Source organism: Empidonax traillii, unplaced genomic scaffold (genome assembly GCF_003031625.1).
Source record: "Empidonax traillii isolate 1590-97213 ecotype Southwest subspecies unplaced genomic scaffold, ASM303162v1 scaffold159:size1039807, whole genome shotgun sequence".
In the NCBI taxonomy this organism is placed as follows: domain Eukaryota; kingdom Metazoa; phylum Chordata; class Aves; order Passeriformes; family Tyrannidae; genus Empidonax; species Empidonax traillii.
The window spans coordinates 754334-777859 of record NW_020955352.1 but is presented as its reverse complement, the minus strand read 5'-3'; the positions used below and the strand labels follow the sequence as shown (position 1 = coordinate 777859).

The 23526-nt window shown below is 50.6% G+C and overlaps 3 protein-coding genes across 3 annotated transcripts; 1 reads left to right on the top strand and 2 right to left on the bottom strand.

Annotated features, from left to right (window-relative positions):
• Nucleotides 1–92: 92 nt before the first annotated feature.
• On the bottom strand, nucleotides 93–6743 carry PHETA2 (PH domain containing endocytic trafficking adaptor 2). The gene is made up of 3 exons (XM_027885044.1): nucleotides 6661–6743; nucleotides 5580–5675; nucleotides 93–5047 (listed from the first exon to the last, which is right to left on the bottom strand). Exon 3 carries the CDS (start codon nucleotides 5037–5039, stop codon nucleotides 4227–4229), a length of 813 nt encoding a protein of 270 aa, XP_027740845.1. The 5' UTR covers nucleotides 5040–5047; nucleotides 5580–5675; nucleotides 6661–6743; the 3' UTR covers nucleotides 93–4226.
• Nucleotides 6744–7258: 515 nt separating this feature from the next.
• Nucleotides 7259–12450, top strand: NAGA (alpha-N-acetylgalactosaminidase). The gene is made up of 8 exons (XM_027884990.1): nucleotides 7259–7462; nucleotides 7834–8008; nucleotides 8168–8345; nucleotides 8619–8713; nucleotides 9378–9539; nucleotides 10009–10206; nucleotides 10422–10565; nucleotides 10804–12450. The coding sequence occupies exons 1-8, from the start codon at nucleotides 7281–7283 to the stop codon at nucleotides 10984–10986; spliced, it is 1317 nt and encodes a 438-aa protein (XP_027740791.1). The 5' UTR covers nucleotides 7259–7280; the 3' UTR covers nucleotides 10987–12450.
• Nucleotides 12451–13126: 676 nt separating this feature from the next.
• Nucleotides 13127–22800, bottom strand: WBP2NL (WBP2 N-terminal like). The gene is made up of 8 exons (XM_027884997.1): nucleotides 22700–22800; nucleotides 19610–19718; nucleotides 18930–19065; nucleotides 17419–17511; nucleotides 16453–16662; nucleotides 15949–16077; nucleotides 15545–15621; nucleotides 13127–14654 (listed from the first exon to the last, which is right to left on the bottom strand). Exons 1-8 carry the CDS (start codon nucleotides 22756–22758, stop codon nucleotides 14607–14609), a joined length of 861 nt encoding a protein of 286 aa, XP_027740798.1. The 5' UTR covers nucleotides 22759–22800; the 3' UTR covers nucleotides 13127–14606.
• Nucleotides 22801–23526: the final 726 nt, after the last annotated feature.

Sequence of the window (23526 nt, the reverse complement as noted above, 5' to 3'; positions counted from 1 at the left end):
GGGCGGTGAGAATCGGTGCAGGCCGGAATGCCCCGGCCATGCAGAAACTCCCGAGGGGGCTCGCGGCTCCAATGGCAGCGCACGGACTACAAATCAAACCAGTTTATTCGGCATAAAATAAAACGCTAAACAGTCTAAATGAGATCCGTAATACAAGTTCCGCGTGTAAAACAAACGCTAACAATGTAGTGAAATGTATAATACAAGTTCGGCGTGTAAAAAACAAAGGTGCATGCAAAACGGCCTCCTAAAAAATAGAACACGCCGTCCTACCTAAAATAGAAGCCCTTGGGAGGGCGGGAGTGTCCCCGCGGATTGCTCATAGTGTTGCCGGGTAATTGTGCGGGCAGAACGCGATTGGAGGTGCTGAGATGTCCCGGACACGGGAACTCCATGTGCATTTCAGTGGGGGTTCTTTAGGCTGCTCCGCAAAGGCAGTCGAGAGAGGTAAGATGGAGGGGTCACTCACCCCTCCCGGCCCCACTATATTAATGCAGCAGCTACTGTAACAGAAAATGTCTGACCCCGGTCAGGATTGTCCACCAAATGGCTAGCAGTGGCCACGGGTAAAACCTTCAGGTTACTCCTGCCGCTGGGACCTGGATTCAGTGGAAAACATCAACATAGTTTAACAAAAAAGATGTGCAGAAATAATATATCACGGGCTTGAACCTTTAATGCCAGCCTCAGAAAAAAAATTAAGGATTTCATCAGCTATATTAGCAGGATTGGGAGCCCTTCTCACCATAGCTTACAAAAGGCCATGATAGAATTGCCCTTCCTCTTTCAGTCTTCTTTTAAATGTTAGCATTTTTCTCTCATTGCTTTTGCATTATTACACTAAAGAAAACTCTTATAAAAGGATCTTAAATTCAGTACCTTAAGAAAAGTACCCATTCAGCTTTAGCAGTCAGGTCCCCCTATGCCAAGGAACCTGTTTTCTGCAGCCCAGACATTCTCTATTTTTAAAAATTAATAAGGGAAAGTGGAAGCAGGAGGTGAAACAGTCCAAGCCTGAATGGTTGGAGAAAAATCTGTGCGTGGCAATTAGTCTTATTTTGCTGCCAGGGACAATGTGCAGTGAAAACTCTCTGCTGTTCCTGTAATGATCTCTGCCTGCAGACAGACAGGACGCTCCATTAGCCAGCTGCATGTGCAACCTCAGGAACCTGAAATCCCAACCTCCAGCCTGGGGGCTGCTTCAAAGGCTCTGCTAGCACAACAAATTCTCTGCCGGGCTGGTTTGATAGCCTCCATCTCTGAAGAGGCAGTGGGGCACCCAGATGCTTCCTGCCTAATGAAGCAAGCAGCAATGGTCATTAAAAAAAACCTGTACTCCCATACAAATTTGGCCATGACTCCAATTATGGCTCTTTTTACTCACAAAAGGGCCAACCTTGCTATGAGAGCGGAATAGTGAGGAAGCCCTGATCAAGTGCATCCAAAGTCACACGGCGCTTTGGAAACCTAGCAAAGGCCCTGGCATGGACAGCTGGGCTGAGCGCAAATGCGGATCAGGATTCAGCCATTTTCTTGTCAGTGCTGCAGAATAAAACACAAAATTACTCCAAATGCGATTAGACGGAAAGCAGAGCGCAGCGCCTCATTTGCGGGATTTAGGATTTAGCTGGGAGATGTGCTAACGCTAAGGTAGGTAGCGTGGAAATTGTGCCATTTGAATGGGACAGATTAAAGCATTAAATATAAGCTCTTTAGTAGTGTTATGAGTACAATCCTGGCTTATTAAAACAAACTCAGCTTCTTAAAAGTGAAACTGCCCTTAAATGGATAATACTGTTTCAGTCCCAGTTCTGACAGAACTGGCTTTGTTAATTTACTTTCTTTTTCAAGTCGTTCCCAATTCTTGGATCTCTTGTAGGAACTGCATTTTGACTTGTTTTGGAAGTTAAATCTTTACCGTCAAACTGCCTTATGTAAGTCTGAGACATCGGGAATATTCTTCTCTCTGTCTTACCTTTAGGAAAAAAAAAACAAACAACAAACAACAACACAGGGAAATGCTTGACAAATTTGACGGCCTCAGAATACCCATGCTCAGAGCAAGGAGGCAGCAAGGTAGTGTGATTCCCTGATGCTGCTGCCCTGGCATGGGGAAGGGGACAGGTTCACAGCTAGGAATGCTGCAGTACTGAACTCTTCAAGTGGCAGGTAGGGAGGCAGAACTGACCCCTATGTCCAACCAACTGGGCTGCTGACAGAGCCTAGGCCCTAACCCATGGCCACCTGCTCCTGCTTTTTCTGAACTGTTTTCACTTAAAAAAAAACAGAACAAAAATAATCCTCCCAAACCTGAAGATCCTTAGTATGAAGAAGTACAGGCACAAACTGGAGAGGACTAGATAGCATCACTCGTAAGTGAAGGTTACACTGTCACTGCCCGAAGTCATATTGCTAAGATCTGATTTAAGATTTCCTCTAATACACAATTGAGCCATAACTAGGCAGGAGGTTGGAAGCTCATCATCCAAAACTACCAGAGATTTATATTTTCAAAGGCACCAAAAGTTAATGGAATTAATCTGATTTCTGCACTAGCATTCTCTACTGGCTATTGCAAAGTATAAAGTTGAGTTTAACTCCACAAAAGCAAAATAGGTACCAGCCAGTCATGACCTGAAATGGCCTTCTGCTTTCCTAGCAAGGCTCCTTAATAAAATAGGGCAATAAAAACAGGGCAATAAAACCAGGTTTTTCCATTTTTAGATAGGAAACACATAACTACTTCACATATATTTTTTTATCTGAAAAACATCCTTTGCCAAGAGGATAAGGGAGATTTATAAACCCCAACTCCAGGGTGTTCTTGTCCCTGGACTTGGCATCCACCTACTTGTACCATCTGCCTTATGGCCAAGGTTTTTGACCTACTGATGGACAAGTCTGTTTCTGCAGCGAGGTGACAGGCATTCCTCCCTGCAGTCCTCCCAGCCTGCTGGGAAGATGGGGTGTGCTACAGGGATCAGCCAAGCAATGCTGAGATGAAGTCAGAGGGAAGCACAGGCAGACCAAGTGGTGGCTCAGTACAAGGCAGAGATATGGCCTTGATGCTAGAGAGGCAAGCCCAGACACTGCCAACACGCAGTCACTACTACCTGTAAATCACTCCCACACCTTCACTTTTCCTCCCGAGACCAGCTCTCTCCTCCTCCCTGCTCCTCCAAAGCCTCGCCTCTCACTGAGCAGCGCTGCCAGGAGCTGGGCAGAGCCACAGCAACGAGAGAGGCCCAGCAAAGGTGTGGCTCTGGACACTCTCTTGGGCAAGCAGCCTAACGAGCTCACTGAGCCCTCTATGGCACTTTGCAGGAGCTGTGGTCTGAACAAAGGCTGAGAAATTTACTCTTGACCTGGCAAAGAGGCTTTAGCATGCCTGTTTTGGAACAGGGAAAGTTTGAGCCCAAGATAGTAACAGGCTTGGTAACCACTAGACAGAGTCCAGATAAGCCCTGGGGAGCTCCTGGTCCTAGCTGTTGCTTCAGGCCATGCTCTGTGTTTCCATTTCAGCCCTGTTGCTGAGCATGAGAACCCAAAGGGACAAATGCAAGCCCATGATATCCACATCCTGAAGAATTTAGCTGGAAGAAGTGTTAGTGCAGAAGTAAAGAAAAGTAAAAAAAAAAAGACAATGCAAGACCCCCAGCTGCTGGGCCAGCCACAGCTGCAGTGGCTCACACATGTCCTGTGGTGAGAGAGGCATGAGGCTGGAGGCACACGCCAGGGCCAGTGGCCCGTTGGAGGCACTTCGTAAGAGTCCAGCCTTATCTGCAGAAAACGAACAAAAGCAGAAGGACTTCGGCACAGGACCACAGACAATAATAAAAGCTGACCTGTGCAAACTTCCACATTGAGAAACAAAACCACAAAAAAACAGTGAAGGAGAGGTGGGCGATGAAGCACCCCCGTTAGGACAGCAAGAGGCCAAGCCTGTTGGTTGAGGTTCTTTGCATATGTGCTGATTTGGGCCCTCTCTGCACCTTGTATCACCAGCAGAGGAGAGTTCAGAGGTCGCTCCCCTGGTATTACACACTCCAGCTGTACAAAGCCTCATGGAAATGAAACATGAGGTTTGGGGAAGACTCAGATCCCTCCCACACATTCTGTAAAGCAGACACACACTGCACACTCAGCCACTGAGTCCCTTGCTCTGCTCTTGCTCAGACAGGCTGACAGGCATCAGCTGGCTGGTGACTTGCGTCCCGCACCCTCAGTCACAGGTGTCCCCTCTTCTGCCTCTCCTGCCACTCCCGTCTCAGTGCCACAATCTCCTGCCCATACCAGTTGTGCAGCTTGGAGAAACAGATTGTGTCTGGTGACACTGGGCTCTCTAGCATGGCTGGTGAGAGGCCGGGCACTGGGGACCCTGTGGCGCTGCCAGTGGCCGAGCGCCGGCGAGGAGGCAGGGGTGGGGGCTTTGCTTGTCCCCCATCATGGTCGGGACAGGCAGCCCCACCGGGGATACAACCACCACTACCCCATGTGGAGTAACCATTCTCCAGGACGGAAGGCTTCTCCTGGAGAGGCAGCAAGGCCGGGTTGGAGAGATGCCTCTTCCTGCCAGAGGAGGAGGACCTCCGTGGAGACTTGCGGCAAGCGGCCAAGCTCTTGCAGGCCTCCTCCAGCTGCTTCTCCAGCTCCTTTACTACCAGCCGCATGTAATCGAAGCTGGCCCGCGACAGTGCCTTCACCCAGGCCTCCATAGTAGCCTGCCCGTCAGCCACCAGCACATAAGCCTTGGCGCCGGCATCGTCAAAGCGGATGGCAAAGGCGAACTCCTCAGCGGCCTCGCACAGCTCCACGGTGCAGCCCTCCAGGACCACCAGCCCCACGGGCTCACGGCTCTCCCGCTCCTCGAAGTAGAAGAGGAGATTGCCCTTGAGGACAAACCAGCGGCGCTGGTAGGAGGTGCCATAGTGGTGGGCATGGTGGTGGTGCCGTTCCACCCGCTTGCGCAGGAAGCCAGCATGGTCGGCGGGCGAGTCACAGGTGGCATAGTGGGCCACGCTTCGCTCATTCAGCTTCATCACCCTGCCTAGGAGCAGAGGAAGAGAGGGAGAAGAATTTGTCTCAGTGTGTGGAACATGTCATTGGTCCCACCAGAAGAGGCCTGATCCTGCCTCTAGGGAAAAAGCAGCCCTGACTCCAGCAGCCAGCAATGCAGGACAGCATCTAACCCAGCAGGTACCTCTACAAAGGGCAGGCTAGTTCCTCATTGCTGCAAAGAGGAGGTCATCATCAGAGCCCTTCCACCAAGACACCTGCCTTCTCTGGGAATGCCAACACCACTGTTTAATTTCTTATTCCATGAGTGTCCTACTTTGCTGGGTTTTTTATGGGGCACATCAAAGAAATTTGCCTCTGTGCCTGCAAGGCATTCATTTTGCTCTCTATTAGAGGGCAGGACAAGGAGAGCGTTTCAGACCCAAGGGCTCTGAAACTTCCATTTCAGCACCCTCTCCCCACTCCCTGTCTCCATGCAGGACCACCCATCCCCACCAGCCCTCCAGGCAGCAGAACGCTCAGCCCTGGCAGGTTCACCAGCAGCAGGGTGCGAGGTGCCATACCGGCTGTGTGGTCAGACTGCCATCCCTTGTTGTCTTCCTTGGTTGGGCTGCTCCTTCGTCGAGGGTCTCCAAAGCTTCACTGTGATGAGCCCCATCCTCTGTTAAAGGAAAGGTGCAGAGAGGGAATCATGAACCAGAACAGTTTGTACCAAAAGTACTAAGAGCTGCATCACTCCCACCCCAGAAAGCCAGAGTCTTCAGTGCAGGCAGGTGGCTCTGGATGCCATGGTGGCAAAACTGGGGGCACATGCATTGGTTTCAAAGGCTGAACCCCATCCTAGCTCAGGCCAATGCTCCTGTGGGTTTGTTTTCTGGCTCCTGGGGGTTTATTTTGGTTTAAAAAAAAAAATGTTGTAGAAGCTATTGCTGTCTCATTTGCAGAGACCCTGTGGCAGGCAGTTTGGCAAGTCAAGGAGGACAGAGCCCCGAAGGACAGAGCCAGCACAGCCTTTGTGGACTGTACAACTGCAAAAGGATGTCCGACTGCTAAAACTCCACACACAGAAATATGCAGAAAACAAACCACAGCCGTCACTCCCTGGTCAGATCCGGTCGTGGGGAGCTCCCCACTGCTGAGCAACCTCCAGAATCCCTCCTGGAGCTCATCTCCCCCATTCAGGGCTTGTGGGGCAGGGCTGAGGATCTGGGGACACGGATCCCGGTATGATAATGCACAAGACCCCGACCAGACACAAGGAAAGGAGGTTCCCTGGGGTTGCTCTATCCTCAGCGCGGCACCCTGGGGAACCTCCAGCCCGGCACACTCCGGCTGCGGGCAGCCGGGGCGGCCCTCGCCAGCCTTGACGCGAGGGGGCTGCGGGGGTCGCCGTCGTGCACTGCTGGGCTCTGTGTCTTTGTGTGTGGGCGCATCCCTGTGCAGTCGGGCGGCGTGTCTTTTGTGTGCCCCTCCGTGTGTATGTTCGCCATGTGCCTCCAACCCCCGCGGCCCCCGCGGCCCCGCGCCCGCCCCGCCGCCGCCCGCGCCCGCCCCGCCGCCACCCGGCCCTTGCCCACCGGGCCCTTGCCCAGCTTGTCCCGACAGCGGGACGGCGGCCCCCGGTCCCGGCCCGTCCCGGCTCACCTCCGGCCGCTCCTGCTCAGCGGTGCGGTGCGGGGCAGCCTGGCCCCGGCCGCGGGCGGGGGAGGGCTCCTGCGGCCGCTTGGGCCGTCCCGCCGCGCCGGCAGCACCGCCCCGCCGGCGGCCGCGGCAGCAGGAGCGGGGGACGGGGGGGGCACCGCAGCCTGCCCGGAGCCGCGTCCTCCCGCACCCCTTCGCTCCTGCCGACACGCCTGCGGGTCCCAACCTCGGGGGGACCTAAACCCCCCGCTCCCAGTGTAATATTGGGGTGCAGCAGCCACGGGGGGCGGCGGTGACAGGGTGCCAGCAATGGGGTGCGATGGCAATAGGGTGCGGTACCGGCTGGGCGCAGTGCTGGTGGGCACCAGCTGCGCGGTGCAGCAGCACTGGGGTGCAGTACGGACGGGGTGCGATACTGACAGGGTGCAGCAGTGCGAGAGGGGGTCGATATGAACGGGATGCCTCGGCTGCGGGGCGCAGGACCGTGTCGTGCCATGCCGGCGGGGCGCGGCGGCCCCGGGGCGGGCGGGAGGCGGGGGCGGGCGGTCAGGTGATGCGGGCGGCATCATGTGAGCGGGGCCGGGCCGGAGAGGGGAGAGTCTTTCTGTGGCCCGGCGGCAGCGATGGGAACGATGGTGCCGAGCAGGCTGGCTGTAGCCTTAGCCTTAGCCTTAGCCTTAGCCTTGGCGCTGCCCTCCGTGGCTCTGGAGAACGGGCTGGCGCGCACTCCCCCCATGGGCTGGCTAGCCTGGGAGAGGTTCCGCTGCAACGTGGACTGCCGGGCGGATCCCCACAACTGCATCAGGTCAGCAGGGCGGGGAGCGGTCGGGTCGGACATCAAGCCTGCGTCGGCTCTGGCAGCGTGTGTGTCCCTGTAATCCCGGGTGTATGGTGCGTGGGAGATGGGGGACTCAGGCGCCCCGTGCTGGGCTGGAGAGCCCCCGGAGCTGAAGGATGTGGCCAGGCTTTGCGACCTGTCGGGAAACACTTTCTCTCGGTGAGGTCAATGAATGGGACCCTGATGGGGTTTAAACAGGAGTCCTTCCTATGGCTCAGACCAGCCCTGAAGCGATCAACCCTCCAGAGTCCCCAGCTAACCAAATCCCTTTGCCTACCACAGCTAGTGGGGCAAGGGGGTTGCAGGGTCTCAGCCTGCCATGTCCCCTCAACCCACAGCGAGAGGCTCTTCTTCGAGATGGCAGACCGGCTGGCAGAGGATGGATGGAGGGTGCTGGGATACCAGTACATCAACATTGACGACTGCTGGTCTGCCAAGCAGCGGGATGCAGCAGGACGGCTGGTTCCCGATCCCGAGAGATTTCCTAGTGGAATTAGGGCTCTGGCTGACTATGTGAGTGTCTGCTGGGGTTTGTGGGGATTTCTGTGCCTCCATGCCACCATGGGCCTAGCCAGCCCATGGTGGGAGAACTGGGAGGGGATGGAGGACTTTGGTACTTGGGGATACCTTGGATCCCCTCATCCACTCCTTGCAACTCTCCTCTCCTTACAGGTCCATGCTAAGGGCCTAAAGCTGGGCATTTACGGTGACCTGGGCAACCTCACCTGTGGGGGCTACCCGGGCACCACACTGGACTATGTGAAGCAGGATGCCCAGACCTTTGCAGAGTGGGGTGTGGATATGCTAAAGCTGGATGGGTGCTACTCATCAGAAGAGGAGCAAGCAAAGGGTAAAAGCTCATGGGCCATCTGGTATTTCTCCCTTTGCTGCTTTGGTCGGGGCAGCTGGCCATCTGCAGAAATGTTTGGCCAGCAAGTTCTTCCTTTCTGTCCCCTATTGCAACTCCTGGGCAAAGAGTTCAGGTGCCCTGGAGCTGGTGTAAGGCAGAAAGCCATGCTGGCCTGGGTTTCCCCTTGCTGGGTGGGCTGGAATACAGGCTGCTGCTGGGACACAGGCTGCTGCCAGCCATCCTCTTCATCAGTTGTCATCTTCTCTCCCTAAGGCTACCCAGAAATGGCGAGGGCTTTGAACGCCACAGGCCGCCCCATCGTCTATTCCTGCAGCTGGCCAGCATACCAGGGGGGGCTCCCCCCCAAGGTGAGGGTTGTCCCATCCAGTGGCAGTTTCCCGTGTTCCCTGTGTGCTGGGGGAGCTCTTGTTGGAGCCACAGGAGCCGGGTGCTACAGCCCACTTATCAATCTGCCCCTGGATGGTGCTGCAGAGGGGATGTGGCCTCCCTGCCAGGCATTTGGGAACGTTTGGGGTTCCCGGTGTGGCTAGGTGATGGGAGTTTGTGGGAAGAAGGCCCTGGGGTATGCCATCTCCACCCTACTCAGCTGGTGTGGAGTTGTTCCTGACGACAGTCTGTTCTTGTGAGACAGGTCCCGTCTGGTTTCATTGCTTGAAATAGGACATTCCTGCTAGTATACATTTCTTGAGAATTGGTTAGATTCATGTACTTCCTCTTTCACCTTTTGAGTCAATCCCAAGCTGCCCTCATTCTTGTGGCTGATAGCTGATCATAATTCCCCAAGGCCTCTGTGGTTGCTTTGCCAGACATCCTATCATACTGGGATGTGCCCAGTCATACTGGGACATGACTTGTCCTCCCTCCCTATATGATGTTGCCCTTCTCCAGCTCCCTCTGTCTTTTACACACTTTCTGGACAGTGCAGCTCTCAGCAGTTCGGGCTGCCCCTTCTCCCACACCTTGCAGACCAGTTCCATTTTCCCTCCTGCCTGACCCCATTCTTCTCCTCAGGTGAACTACACCATCCTGGCAGAGGTCTGCAACCTGTGGCGCAACTATGACGACATCCAGGACTCCTGGGACAGCGTACTTTCCATCCTGGACTGGTTCTTCGCAAACCAGGACGTGCTGCAACCAGCAGCTGGTCCTGGTCACTGGAATGACCCTGACATGGTGCGGCTGGGTGGTGGGTGCTCTGACCCTCTCTGGGGATCAGGATTTCCAGGGATCCCCTTCTGTGGGCAGGGCAAAGGATGAGTGCCAGGAACAGGAGTCCTGTTGCTGCAAAGAGGCAAAGCCGGTGTTGCCCTTGGCTAAGCTCTGGGAAAACCCCATGGTTGCAACGAACCCTTCACCGTTTGAGTTTACAAGTCATCCAGGTGTTCTTTTCTTACCTGCACGAACTGAGGGGGAGTATTGGTGAAATGAAGGGTGTTACTGAGTGCATTTGAATGTGTGCTGTTGGCAGAAGTGGGATCTCCTGGTGGTGGTGGACTGCTCAAGAGGAAGCAAAAGTGTGTGTGAGGTTTCCCTGGCAAGCTCCCTCCCAGCAGGAAGCAGCATCAGCAAGGGTGACAGACAGACAAGTTTCTAACCTTTTTAGGGATGTGCCTCTCACATCTTTTCACTGTTTCCCTTCCAGCTCATCATTGGAAATTTTGGCCTTAGCTACGAGCAGTCACGCTCTCAAATGGCCTTGTGGACAGTGATGGCAGCTCCTCTCCTCATGTCCACGGATCTCCGCGCCATCTCCCCAAGTGCTAAGGAGATCCTGCAGAACCACCTGATGATCCAGATCAACCAGGACCCCCTGGGAATTCAGGGGCGCAGGATTGTCAAGGTTAGGAAGAAGGCAGATGCATTTGGGAGAGCAGACAGGAGCAGCACAGAGCATCACAGTAAGGAGGGAGAGGGAAGTGATGCAGAGAAACGAGCAGGAGAGCTGTGGAAGCTGGGGGCATGCTGGCATAGCAGCCCCACAGGGCAAGGTCAGACACGTTATGGGCCAGTGCTGGTTCCAGCAGCTCTGCCTCACCCACCTATCCCCACTCCTAGGAGAAATCCCTCATCGAGGTGTTTCTGCGCCCACTGTCCCAGGCTGCCAGCGCCCTTGTCTTCTTCAGCCGAAGGACAGATATGCCCTTCCGCTACACCACCAGCCTGGCCAAGCTCCACTTCCCTGAGAATGCTGTGTATGAGGTGAGCCCCACTGACACACTGCATAGCACGGCAGCCCTATGGCACGTGGATCCCCCTTCCCAGCTCTCTATGCATTTGGGGGGGTGGGAGGGGGGACTTGCACTCCATGCTTCGAGGATGAAGGGGCAGCTGCCCACTGGGTCACCCTCCTGTTGCCCACTACTGTGCCCTGTCCTGCTATGCCACGACCACAGCTGGACCCCAAGATGAAAGGTCTGTGAAAATCTCTCTCTTTCAGGTACAAGACGTGTACAGTGGGAAGGTCATCAGTGGCTTAAAGACAGGAGACAACTTCTCAGTTGTTATTAACCCCTCAGGGGTGGTGATGTGGTATCTCCGTCCCATGGCACTCCCAGTGCAATCCTGGCATGTGGTCAGAGAGCAAGCCCAGGGCAAGGGACTCCACCCCATCCTCCTGTGATGAGGTGCAGTGGGTGGGGTGTGGGCCAGTGCCAGGGTGAGCTGGGAGACCCTGGGACATGTGGCTCTTCACTGCACAAGTGCCTTTTGCTGGTGTGCCCAGCAGTGCTGGCACCATTCCTTAATACCAGCTTGATGATATCTGCTCAATCTGTGTAAATCAGGAATTCTTGTTACCCGCCTCCTAAGGGTGTGCAGAGCATAATTCCTCGGTGACTGCAAAGCCCTTTGAGATCCTCCTGTGGAAGATGCCATATAAGAAGAATCCGGCCACTGTTGGAATTTGTCAGATCTGACACCTGAGAACTTCCCTCCCTTGAGCTGGGTATCACTGACCATTGCAGGGGCTGTTTAAACTGTACCTATAGAAGGGCTTTGGATGCTTTTAGTATCTTCTAGTGTTGCGACACCCACTTCTCCCTTCACCCCTCTCCTCCCCAGGCCCAAATGTGTGATGGCGTTAATCTCAAGGATCAGACCTGGTCACCTTTCTTTTGCTATAATCAGCTTGGCTTAGAGTAAGGGGTTGTCAATAGGGCTGCATCCCTCCCACGTACCCCCACCAGTACCAAGAACTTCTGGAGGCAAGATGGTCCTCTGCAGAGAGGCTTTACTTGCAGGCCTGATCCTGCTGCCAGGATCCTAGAGGCCAGCACTACTTAAGCCTAGCATCCATGCTAGCATTGAATTAAAGCCCCTCTGGTAGAAGTTTACAGCAGAGAAGAGCAAAAACCTCCATAAGCTATGCACGACCCCAGCAGCCATGCTGTGGTACAGCACCAAAAACTGAAGAGCCGTAGCATGTTGTGTAGAAGTGTTGGGAGGACGCCAGTACTCGAGGTGGTCACCGGTGCCTCCAAGCTGCAAGTTGCATCTTCTTTCTAGAAGGAAATTCCTGCTAGGAGGCAGCTCAGGTCCTACAGCAGGTTTAACACTCAGGGTTTCTCAGGGAAAGGCTCCTCCTTCTTCCAAGGGCAGCTACATCCACAGCTCCCTCCTGAGGAGGAGCCTGCACTAATAAACTGGAAGTGAGTGGTGGGACAGACTCCACAGCCCTCAACTGCTTCACCTTCATACAGCACACATCCTGTGGAAGAATTTAGGTGAGACATGGCCTACCCCATCTTCCCCAGAGAGGGGTGCAGCATTCGTGAAGCTTGCAGCCCAGGGAGACTGACACGAGATTAAGCCTCAGACTTGGAAAATACCACATTTTAGATTAGGCAAAAAAAGTTCTGGTTTTGTTCATCCATCTGAAGGGTTCCAGGTCATCTGCCCACTCTGGTTACTGCAGGACCAAATGGTTGATTCTGGCCACTTCCAGAAACTTTCTCCGAGTGCAGCATCAAGTGAACACAGTGATGGCAGTGCTATTAAGGAAGGACTTGCTAACAAACAAGGAGCTGGCTTTGTTCATGGGAAGTGATTGAGGCAAATAAATTGAAATAAAGGGAAGCAGATCACACACTCTGTCTCATGTTTGTTTAGTGTCGCTAGCTATAACTGCTTGGTTAATGCAGGATTACAAGGTCATTACCTCAAACCAAAAACAACTATGCTAAGAAATAGAAGTGCTTCCCTGTCAGAGATTGGATTGATGCAGAGTGGGAAACAGCTTTCCAGTAGTTACATCACGTTCAGCAGGGCAACGGCACTCCTTGGCACAAGGGGAAACAGATTTTACAGTCCACAGCTAAGTGCCATTTTCTTTTATCGTATCTTTTTCCCTTACTGAAAAAAAGTTGCTAGTGAGGAGTTCTTAAAGACAGGCCTTCCCTCTGGCAGCAAAGGTACATGGAAGAGGTGCTACAAATACAGCTGTAGTGAGTAGCACTGTGGTGACAGAGCCCTGCTAAATGCAGTGTTGTGCCTGCCTGGAGGGCATGAACATGTGCCAGTTCTGGATACCTGGGTGAGGGCCTTCCACCCTTCCCAGGAAGCAAGGGGATAAGGCCCCACCTTTTCCCTCTCCCCAGTTACTTGATTCCAGATCCAGCTTAGCCATGTACTAGGGGAAGAGAAGGACTGGCTCACAGCTGCCCTGACAGAACACCACCAGTGGTTGTAGTTCATTCCAGCCCTCGGGGCAGTACACGAGAATTAAGGTCAACACAACATACACACAACAGTGAACAGGCAGCTAAAGGTATCAACACTCCTGTATTAAAGTGCAATTCAAAAAGTTACAAACATTCATGGTTGATTTTTTTTTTAAATACAGAGTTATTAGAATATCTCTAAGACCTAAAAAGTGTTTATAGATAAGGAAATTCTCCCCTATGTGGAACTGCTTTAAGTTGTGCAAACCTGACTTAAAGGAGAGCCCTGGCACACAGGGAAGTAAGAGGCAAAACACTCCTTCCCCCTCACTATGAAGGCAGGGGGCTGTAGGAAGGAGTACAATCACCTCATATGTAAAGGATCACAAGGGTCTCTACCAGACTAGAGACTCTCTTCAGAGCAGGTTTAATGGCACTATGTCCTAAGGAAAAAGGAAAGGTTGTGGCTGAGCAGCCAGAGTCTCTGCAAGAGAGCCGAGCAATAGTAACACCCACCCCAGAAAGTGGTCCCCAGCTGAGAGGACGCTGCACTCCTAAGCAATCCAACTCTGGGATTACAGTACCCACCTGCCCATGTTGCTCAGCTGTGGGCCTGAAGGAAAAGATGAGGGCCAGTTTTCCCCTGTGGAGGTAGCACACAGCGTAAGCTTGCTCAGCAGAGGGAGCCAGGGCTGAGAGACCTGTCTGCTGACAAGGCTAGTGCCAGGTCATCTTCCTAGTGTAACCTATTTTGCTCCAAGGTAGGCAGCCTCCTGTGCAGCACTTGACTCCATTACGCTTGAAGAACAGCTGCTTGACACAGAATCATTGCACAGATATGGGGCCTGCTTCTAGGACAGGAAGGGGAAGACTGATCCGAATGCCTGCCAGTCCATCAGCTGGCAAAGGCCAATGGCATTTGTTTGCTTTTCTTTTCAACGGCTACAAAGGCAGGCTAGTTGGTGCCCATCCCCTTCCCTCTTGAGTAGCCAAATGCTTCAGTGTCTCTTAGAATGCACTTCCCAGGTCATCACCTCATGACTGTTAGTCCAGGACGTGAAACGCACACTTCCAGCACATAACAGGATTTCCAGAGTCCCATCTCACACTAAATTGTGCTAGAATTTAAGGAAATTTAACACCCTTCTGGGACACCCAAGAATCTATGCAAGGAACCTCATAGCTCTCTACACCTTTCCTCTTGGATGGTGCTTCAGAAGTAAAGTTTGGCATTCCAAGTTGTTTTACTCCAAGATCCCAGAGCCTTCACATTTTAGTCCTAGATTAGTCATGTGATATACTGGTGGTTTAAAAAGAAGTCTATCTCTCTCCTCAAGCCAATGGCAGAACAAAAGGTTAGTGCTTTGACCCCATGAGATAAAGCAAATAAGCAGGAAAGTGCTGTTGTTCTGCCTTGTATTGCCACTGACTTAATGTTTGAGGAGGGCAGGTGCTCAGCTGCCCAGCACTACATCTATTGTACAGAAACAGAGATCCAGAGATATGTTAACTCGAGGGGTACTAACAGCCAAGTTGTCTTCAGGAAGAGAGAGTGTGGGAGGCTGATTGCGATTTCCTTCTGTTAGTTGTTCTTCTTGTCCTCGGGAGGTGTATAAGGAGGTGGCTGATCCTGGAAGGAGATACAGTAGAGTCAACAACCCTGCTTGTTTTATGACAAGCTCTTCCAGGCTTGGCTCACAAGAAATGACTGCTCTGCAGTGAGCTACAGGCAAAGCCAGGTGCTATGGTTTAAGCTGTCATTTTATCACACCATTCCTCTCTAGTGCCAGCTATGCTCCATGATATACACTGTCTCACATAAAGTTTCTAGGGAAGGTCTCCTCAAAACCAGGTAACAAGTGGTCTACTGTAAATGAACCATTTAATCTGCTTTAACCATCACCCTCTCTCCTCTTCCAGGGCTTTGTCCCTGTTGAAGCTCATAGCTGTGACCCAGCAGACAGTAAACTCCTGGGCTGAGGGCCAGCTTTGCTGCTCCATCAGCCTCCAGCCAGCCAGACCCACACAAGGCAGTGAAGGGCACCGGTGGACTGTCATGTGCCAGGTGTAGGCTACAGCCAACCTACTGGTTCCACCAACCACACAGTAAGAGATCTTCTCATCTCCACACAGCTCAGAAAAAAAAATGAAAGAGAAACCCACATGCTCTCAACCTTAAGTGTCTTGTTTTTCTTTAACTTTCCCCATTTTCAAGCCCAATGGATGCAGAGAGCTCTGTGTGTCCTCTGTGCTCATGCAAGTCTGTTATGTCTTTAGGAATAAGACAGGTAATAATGGCTGTTACTGGATCAATCTTAAGGCTTTCCTCCTTTCCTTAATGAAAACTGAACAAGCCTTTCTCATGGGACCAACACCCATGCCTCCCTCCCAGAAAAAAGGCATACTTTCTGTGCATGTTCAACCTGAAAGTATGAAAGCAAATTGCTCTGAAAGCAAACCACTGTCTCTGCTACTGACAGAGGAGGGAGCAGGTACACACAGACCAGGCACAGTACTCACCATGGGCATGTACACATTGTGTGGGTTGGCAGGATTGTAATATGCACTGGAAGCAGCTTCCATGGCCTTACTGCTTCCTGAAAAGGAAAGAAAGCCACCTTAAATATCTTAGGCAGTGGTCCCAGAGCCTCCTCCCCAGCCATAGCTCTTCCAAGGAGGCAACAAAGGCCCAAAGAGTTGACAGCAGAGTTGCAGCAAGAGTTGACAGAAACTGACAGAGCAGTCCAGGAAAGCTGGCTAGGGCTGACCCCAAGCTGTGGTCAGCTGCAGGGCTGAGCAGCTCCCCACAGATGACTTTGAGCTCCTGCAACAAGAGCTTCCACACCTCATGCTGTGCCACCCTCAGCCCAAGGCCCCAGGCACCCTTTTGCAGCCGGACCCTGGCAGCCCCCAGACCCATTTACCTGGCATCCCGGGGCTCACCCAGGATGGGGGAGCTGAGGGGGCTGATGGTCCCGCAGGAAATGGCCCAGAGTAGGGCGGTGGAGGTGGCACGTACGCGGGGTTCATGTTTGGGAGTGGTGGGTAAATACCTGAAAAAGACAACACCAGACTGATGCTTTGGACTGTGGCAATGGGACAGAGGGGAAGGGACCTCACAGGCTGGCAGCACATTAGCTCTGGAGAAGAGCAGAGTCCAGAGGGAAGTTACGCAGGCTTGGCAGGGATGCAGACAGCAGGGATTTTACAATTTGTTAATGCCTGTCATGGCAGCAGGCGATAATTCTGACAAGCAGCAGCACAACTTACAAACCACGTTTTCATATAGCTGTGATCCACAGCATGTGACAGATTTTTTCAAGGACAGGGATCCTTGATGGAGACAAAGCTACAGTAACCCTCCCTGTACCACTGTCATTTCTTTACAGCTAATATCAAACACAGTCATCATTACACAACTTCCAAACCTGGAGTCTGGGCATATGGATATCCCATGGGCTGTGGAGCAGGTCCATAGGCATTCATTGGAGGTGGTGCATTAGGATATGGTCCGTTTGGTGGTGGAGGGGCAGCATAGCCTCCTGGCACAGGTGAATAACCCCCGGGGGCAGGTGCATAACCTCCAGGAACAGGTGTATAGCCATAGCCAGGGGTCTGGAGAGGAACGCCACTGGAAGCTAAGGAGCACATGTTTAGTAAGCCAGACATCTTCTCTTAAAACGCACACAATAAAAGGTTTTCATTCATCTAGATTCACTACACAGTCCTGGCATAGTAGTGTGCTTGAAAAGCATTAGTCACAGGGTGCTAAAGGGAACAGCTGCAAAAATATTACCTCAAAGCTACCAGTCCCACCATAGAGCTCCCAGTGCTTGAAGAAAAGACCACGCTAAAGCAAGCATCAATAAAGTTTTTAACTTCTCTTTAAGCCTTCTTTAGGAAAAAAATGTACATTTTAAAATGCACATTTCTTTTAAAAAACTGTATCAGAAAAAAGGTCCTTTTCCTCCCATTTGAAACTTTAAAAAATAAATTGTTTTTTAAAATCTGTTTTTCCCATCTCCAAATGTGGACATTAACTTCCCCCATCTTACTGCACTATTACAGAACTGAGCTGAGGATGGGTAAGGGAATCAATTTTTCACCATCACATATTTCAACTTTTTTTCCCAGAAGGAATAAGTTTCTGTAGAAAAAGGTGGTCCACCTCAGAAGCACAAACCCCAGAATATTTTGACTACATAACGCACTAAGATGAACTAAAGAAAAAAGACTGGAAGGGAATACAAAAGTTCCCCCCAAAAGAGAAAAAATACTCCGCTGTGGAACCAGGGCATTGGGTACCCCTCATTCTATGAAGTTCAGAAAGAGCACTATATGCTTACTAGCTCAGCTGACCATGGGGGGAACAACAGCCTCTGAAAAGCCCTTACCACTAGAAGCGGCTTTGAACATCAGCTGTCCAAATTCAATGGCTCCTCCACTGTTGAAAGTCAGTTTAAATGTCCCCTGCCCTTCCCAGCCACCTAGGAGAGAGAGAGAATTAGAACTGAAACAGACTGTTAACTTCCTCAGTAGCAGCCAAGACAGCAAAATTGTTAATACTCCAATTATTTTTTTCTTCTTCATTTCAAAACTACTTTTTGTCCTATTACCAGGTAGAAAGAGTCAAGGCACTGCTAGCAGATGTCCCCCAAAATAGTATCTCAAGACGACTGGGAAGTTATTTCTTTACCCTTTAAAAGTTATAGTAATGTAGAAGCAGCCTACTCTAGATACTAGGCTGTTTTGTTCTTTCCTGAAAGGTTTAATAGATCCTAATAATGAATGCAGTGTAAAGATAGAGTATTTATTTCACTGAGGATTTTAATTGAAAGCCCTCAGATGAAGTTGCATTGCTGACCTCATTGGACTACAGACCAGAATCTGCAACTCAAGCCAGGATTTAAATCAAATGTAACATTTTTAATCTCTTTGACACATAGAACCTCAGACAGGTTATTAAATGCTGAGGTATAATAACAATTTTTCAGAAAACAAAAATTTAAGTAGGTGATGTATTTCAGAGATAAGTAAGACTGCTTTGTTTTGCCAGGGCTTTTTTTTTTTTTTTTTTTTTTTTTTTTTTTTTTTTTTTTTTTTTTTTTTTTTTTTTTTTTAAGGGGAGGTGCTTCGTTTTCTGGTGTTTTTAGAAAAAAAAATATGTCCTTTAAATAAAAGACTTCATAAAATAAGATTTATCTTCCCTGTCTAATAAGAAAGTGGGCTGATCCACATTCCCCAGGAGACTCAATCACTTTAAAACCTTGTTGTGAACAGAAAGCAAAAAAGTATAAGCTCTCCAGATTCCATGAAAATGCACATAAACTAATTCCAGGGCTGGAGAGGTAAGAAATATGAACCGGAAGCCTTGTTTTCAATCCCTGTTTATCATTTGCAATTCCACATGTTTGGTCACGAACACCAGTGTAAGTCTTAACACAGTTTCACGCTCAAACTGGGATCAAAGCTAAATCAATGATGGACAGCAGCTCCACAGATGCTCAGAGACATACTTAAGCTGGTAAGAGGTTGCTGACCTCCTGCAAACTAAAGTGACTGCTAATTCTGTCTATCAATAGCATGACTTGGTCATTTACCCACACTTCCAGGTCAAAAACAGGAGAGAAACAAGCACATGAGTAAACACCATATGTACAGCAAGACAAAAGTTACAGAATTAAACGAAAGTCATGCTGTGAAAGTCAGTTCCTACCTTGGGGGCAACTACCAGTAGCAGTGCCTTAAAGTTCAGGAGACAGGAGTTACCTCAGTGTGGACACACCAGCTACACTGCCACAGCTACTCTCTGTTTCCTGTGCATGTAAGCCATCTGTCTTGTGTTCAGCAAAAAAGTTCTTGTGACACTTGGGGAGAGTTTGGTTTGCAAAGCATGGGCACGTACCTCCAGCCTCGGCCTGAATCTGTCCTTTGATGTAATTGGCAGAGAAAACAGGCTGCTCAATTGAGCATCCTTTCACCAAATAAAATGGCATCATGAAAGATTGCATAGGATCCTTGCCCTTCGTCACAAAGATCACCTGCAAGACAAAAGGGAGCGCTTCTGAATTACTTGAACTTGATATAGTGGGTGATTGTGGAGTTCTAGTTGTATCAGCATCCAAAAAGAGGGTAATTTAAGTCCTAATATGAATATGCATTGTGTTATTTCACAGCTTTAATACTGCAGATCCCCAATGGATTTGATGGCACATGATTCACTTGCCAGAAGCACGTATGTTCCAAAATAATAAACCACTTAAAACATACACGCACATTTACAGAGTTTTATTGTTCTGCTTTTGAAGGATAAGCTATGAGAGTTTTCAAAGAAAGTAATACTAAATGACACATTATATGAAATATATTCTCTAGACAGTGATTTCCAGGACTGCATGTGCCTTTGTAGGGAATTGGGATTGTGACACAGGCATGAACTATCCTATTTTCACCTTCCGTTTTCCTACCTAGTGTTGTCACTAGTTCCTTCCACAACAAAAATCACCTCTACCACCAGCTAGGTTTCTGGTCTGAAGTTCACAAGATCCCTTGAGAAAGAAACAGCCCTGGTGGAATCAGACTTACCCTGTAAGGGGTGAGATACAGCATCCCTTTCTTGGTGCCTTTGAAGACTTCAGGTTTGCCTGTCACATCACTGAAGGAGAGCTCCACATCTTTACACTGCTTGAGAATGCTACAGGAGAAAATCAGACAGATTGGAGAAAAAAACTCAGCAACAGCTCTGACATACAACCTCATCACACAGGGAGGGGAATAGCACACCAAAACTCTAAATATTATCCCAAAAGTTCTGCTGTGGGCCATTTTGACTTTGAACAGAAAGGGATGATTTACGTAGAGTGGAAGAATTCATCCTCTCACCTGGGACAAGCCCTGCTCCTCCTCCACAAAGGGAAGTTTTAAATAACAGTTTCTCTTTCTGTCTCAAAAACCCAAGAAATTCAGGTTGAGGAATTCTGCTCTGCACATAAAAAGCCTCATCCCAAAATCAGTGAACAGAAAGGGTTGAGTTGTCAGAAACCATCCCCTGGATGCCAAGGTGTAATCTCACTGCAATCCTCTCTCTGCAGTCCGTGCTCAAATCCAGGCCACTGCACCGGAAAACAGCACTGCTGTAACACCGCACCCACTGTGCAAACTGAGGAAGTGGCTTTACTAACACCCCCTCTGCTGACCCTGCTTCACATGACTTAAGTAAGTACTTGTAATAAACAGTACCATGCTAAGGAACAAAACAATGAGCCAGTAATGTCAGTAATAAGGATATTATTGTTGGATATCTACAGGAACATAAGCAGTTTGCTAATGACACAAAGCCAGATGAGAACTGTGAACACTGCAGGGTCAGGGGTATGGAGTTGCCTGGAAAATTGAATATATTTTCAGAAAAAAAAAAAAAAAAAAGAGTCATCTTTGAAAAGTATGTCACTGAATCTAGGGGACAGATCCTAAACATACCACACAGTAAAACAATTTGCAGAATAAACGAAAGAGCCTTGGGGGTGATAAACTTTCAGTGTGTTACAGTGGCAGAAGACACTGAGGTGTTTTATGATTCAAGAGCATGAAAAAACAAAATCACAAAACCCTAAACCAGCACAAGCCTGGAACAAGTTGCATCTGAAGTAATCCTTATTCTGATCAGCATACTGCAGAAATCGAATGAAGTCGTGAAACTGCACGATTATTTAGGAAAGGGAGGAATCTGCAGGGCCACCATATAGGAAAACAACCAAAAGGCTCATAGTTTCAGGTTGTTTGCTCTTTAGGGAAGAGAACAACATTGTAGATGTATCTTGAAAAATGCAGCTACTTGAGAATGAAGACATTAAAAAGTCTAGCTTTAATGAGAAAAAAACAACCTCACCAAGAAACTCCACTGGGACATTACTTCATAATTGAGCTGGATGCAGATTCTCAGATTGGCTAGAAGTGACACACTGATGAGGCAGAAGAGCTCTTCCCATTTCCAAAATGCAAGGGGAGAAACATTTCTTCTAAGCCAAATAAAATCAGCTTCTTGACAGCTTTGATCCTACCAGAACATTTCCTCAGCCATGTCCCTTAGCAGTGTTTCACATCAGTTTGCCTCACTGGGAAGAATTTCTACACAGTCACTGCCATGTTTACTCCTTCACAGCTACTCACACAAGCAAATAACATGCAGCTACCACCACCGGGAGTAATTAGGCTGCTGAACTGGTTTGCACCTTCATGTCTGTCCAGGGCTGTCATGGGAGGGCTGCACACCCTGTGGACTGTCCCCACCTGTGACTAAGCACCACCTCAGAGAATGGCCTGAGATCATAAGATCGTAGAATGTTAAGGGTTGGAAGGGACCTTAAAGGTCACCTAGTCCCAATCCTCCTGCCATGGGCAAAGACACCTCCCACTAGACCAGGTTGCTCAAGGCCTTATCAAACTTGACTGAAAACTGTCAGGGTTGGGTCACCGACAACCTCCCTGGGCAACCCGTTCCAATGTCTCATCACCCTTAAAGATTTTCTTCCCAATGTTTACCCTAAATTTCCCCCCTTTCAGTTTGAACTCATTTCCTTGTCCTATCACTGCAGTTCCCGAGGAAGAATCGCTCTCCACTTTCCCTGTAGGCCCCTTCAGATGGAAGGCTGTTGCCAGGTCTCCACACAGGAGAACAGCCAGGCTGAGCAGACCTGACTTTCTCAGCCTGTCTTCCTAGGGGAGGTGCTCCGTTCCTCTTACCAACTTTGTGGCCTTGTCTGGACTCCCTCCAACAGTTCCATGCCCTTCTTATGTTGGGGACCCCAGAGCCGGATGCAGTACTCCAGGTAGGGTCACACCAGAGTGGAGCAGAGGTACAGAATCACCTCACTTTACCTGCTGGCCACACTGCTTTTGATGCAGCCCACGATTGAAAGGATAGAGAGATCTCCTTTAAACCAGCATAAGCTCTACATGTCAAAGGACTTCCTTGACTGAAGTATTAGGAGTCATATTTTGGAGCATATTTTTGGAGTGTATTTTTCCTACTGACCACCAGATCCAAACCAACTCCTTTGATCTTTTACTTCAATCCTTTACTGGGCCTCGTTTCTAGGATGTGTCTTGCCAGGATGCCGGGAGCACCCGAACACACCAAGCCGAAGCCGTAGCCCGTTAAGCCGGTCTGTCAGTCCCCACTTGGGGCGAGGGCAGGCATCGAGCAGCTGGCTGTGCTTCCATGGAGAGGCGCCTCCCCGCACAGAGAAGGAACAAGTGTTTCTTACTTCGAATTCAAGGGATCGAGACTCCTACCTTAAGTGGTCTCTGCCTCTCTGACGTCACTAATTGCATAACCTTAAAAAAACCCCAATTCCTTAACTTTTACAGCGATGGCAGCTCGCTCTTCACGTATCGAAGAGCGGCACTAAGGACGGCCGAGCTCCCGCAGCGAACACCGGGCAGCATTGCGGACCCCAGCCAGGCCTGCTCCCCGCACTGCCCGCCCCAGCCCGCGCCCACCCTGCCAGGAGCCCTTTAACAACGCAGACCCCAGGCCGCGCCGGGCCCGGGCGGGCGGGAGGCAGGGAACTGGGGTCGCGCCAGCAGAAGCCTCCTACCCCCGGGCCCCACCGGCCCGGCCCGGCCCGGCCTGGCCCTTCAGGGGGCGAGGAGGACGCCCCGGTGCCGCAGTACCTCTCGGCATTGGGGATGACGACACCGCCCTCCTGCGAGTGGTTCCTGTTCAGCGCCATGTTCTCCCCGCCGGCCCCGCCCCTCGCCCGGGGGCTGTGACGTCACTCAATGACGCCCCGCCCCCCGCGACGCTTCCCCGTTGGCCCCGCCCCCCACGGCGCGCGGCGGGCGCGAGGCGGAAATAAGCGGTGCGGGAGGCGGTGTCGGGAGGGTTTAATGGCGGGCACCGCGCAGCCCTGCCCGCTCTGCCCGCCCGCTCTGCTCAGCGTACCCGCGCCGTCCTGGCCGCCGCCGTCCTGGCCGCAGGGGAAGCTGTCCAGGGTTTGCCGTGCGCTTGGCAAAGTTTTTCCGGCGAACGGCGTGTGTGGTGAAGAGTTTGCGAGTCTCTGAACGCGCTGAGTGGGCGCCTGTGGTACTAAGTTTCGACTCTGCCCCTCTGTGATATCGTTAAGGGGATATCTCGGGGGAACAGCTGGCTTGCTGTGGTCATCCTGGAAACTCAGCTGGTGGCGCACGATTCAGGCTTTTCCCAGCTTATCCATCGACTTCTTCCCCACAGTATCTCCCTTTGTCGTGCAATGTGGGATTTTTTTTTTTTTTTTGTATTTGCCATTTGTAGACTTCCTGGTAGATACACAGATGACTGTAAGATATTGACATGAGCAGCTGGCAGTGAGGAATACCTGAGCTTGCTTTTCTCAGCGAGCTTTTACGGGTCCTTTAGAAGTAGTCCATGATCTAACAAGAAATTACAGAGCAGAGCATAAAAACCACCTTATTACAAACAAATAAAAATTCCTAAACCTACAGGGTGAAACACACAGCCT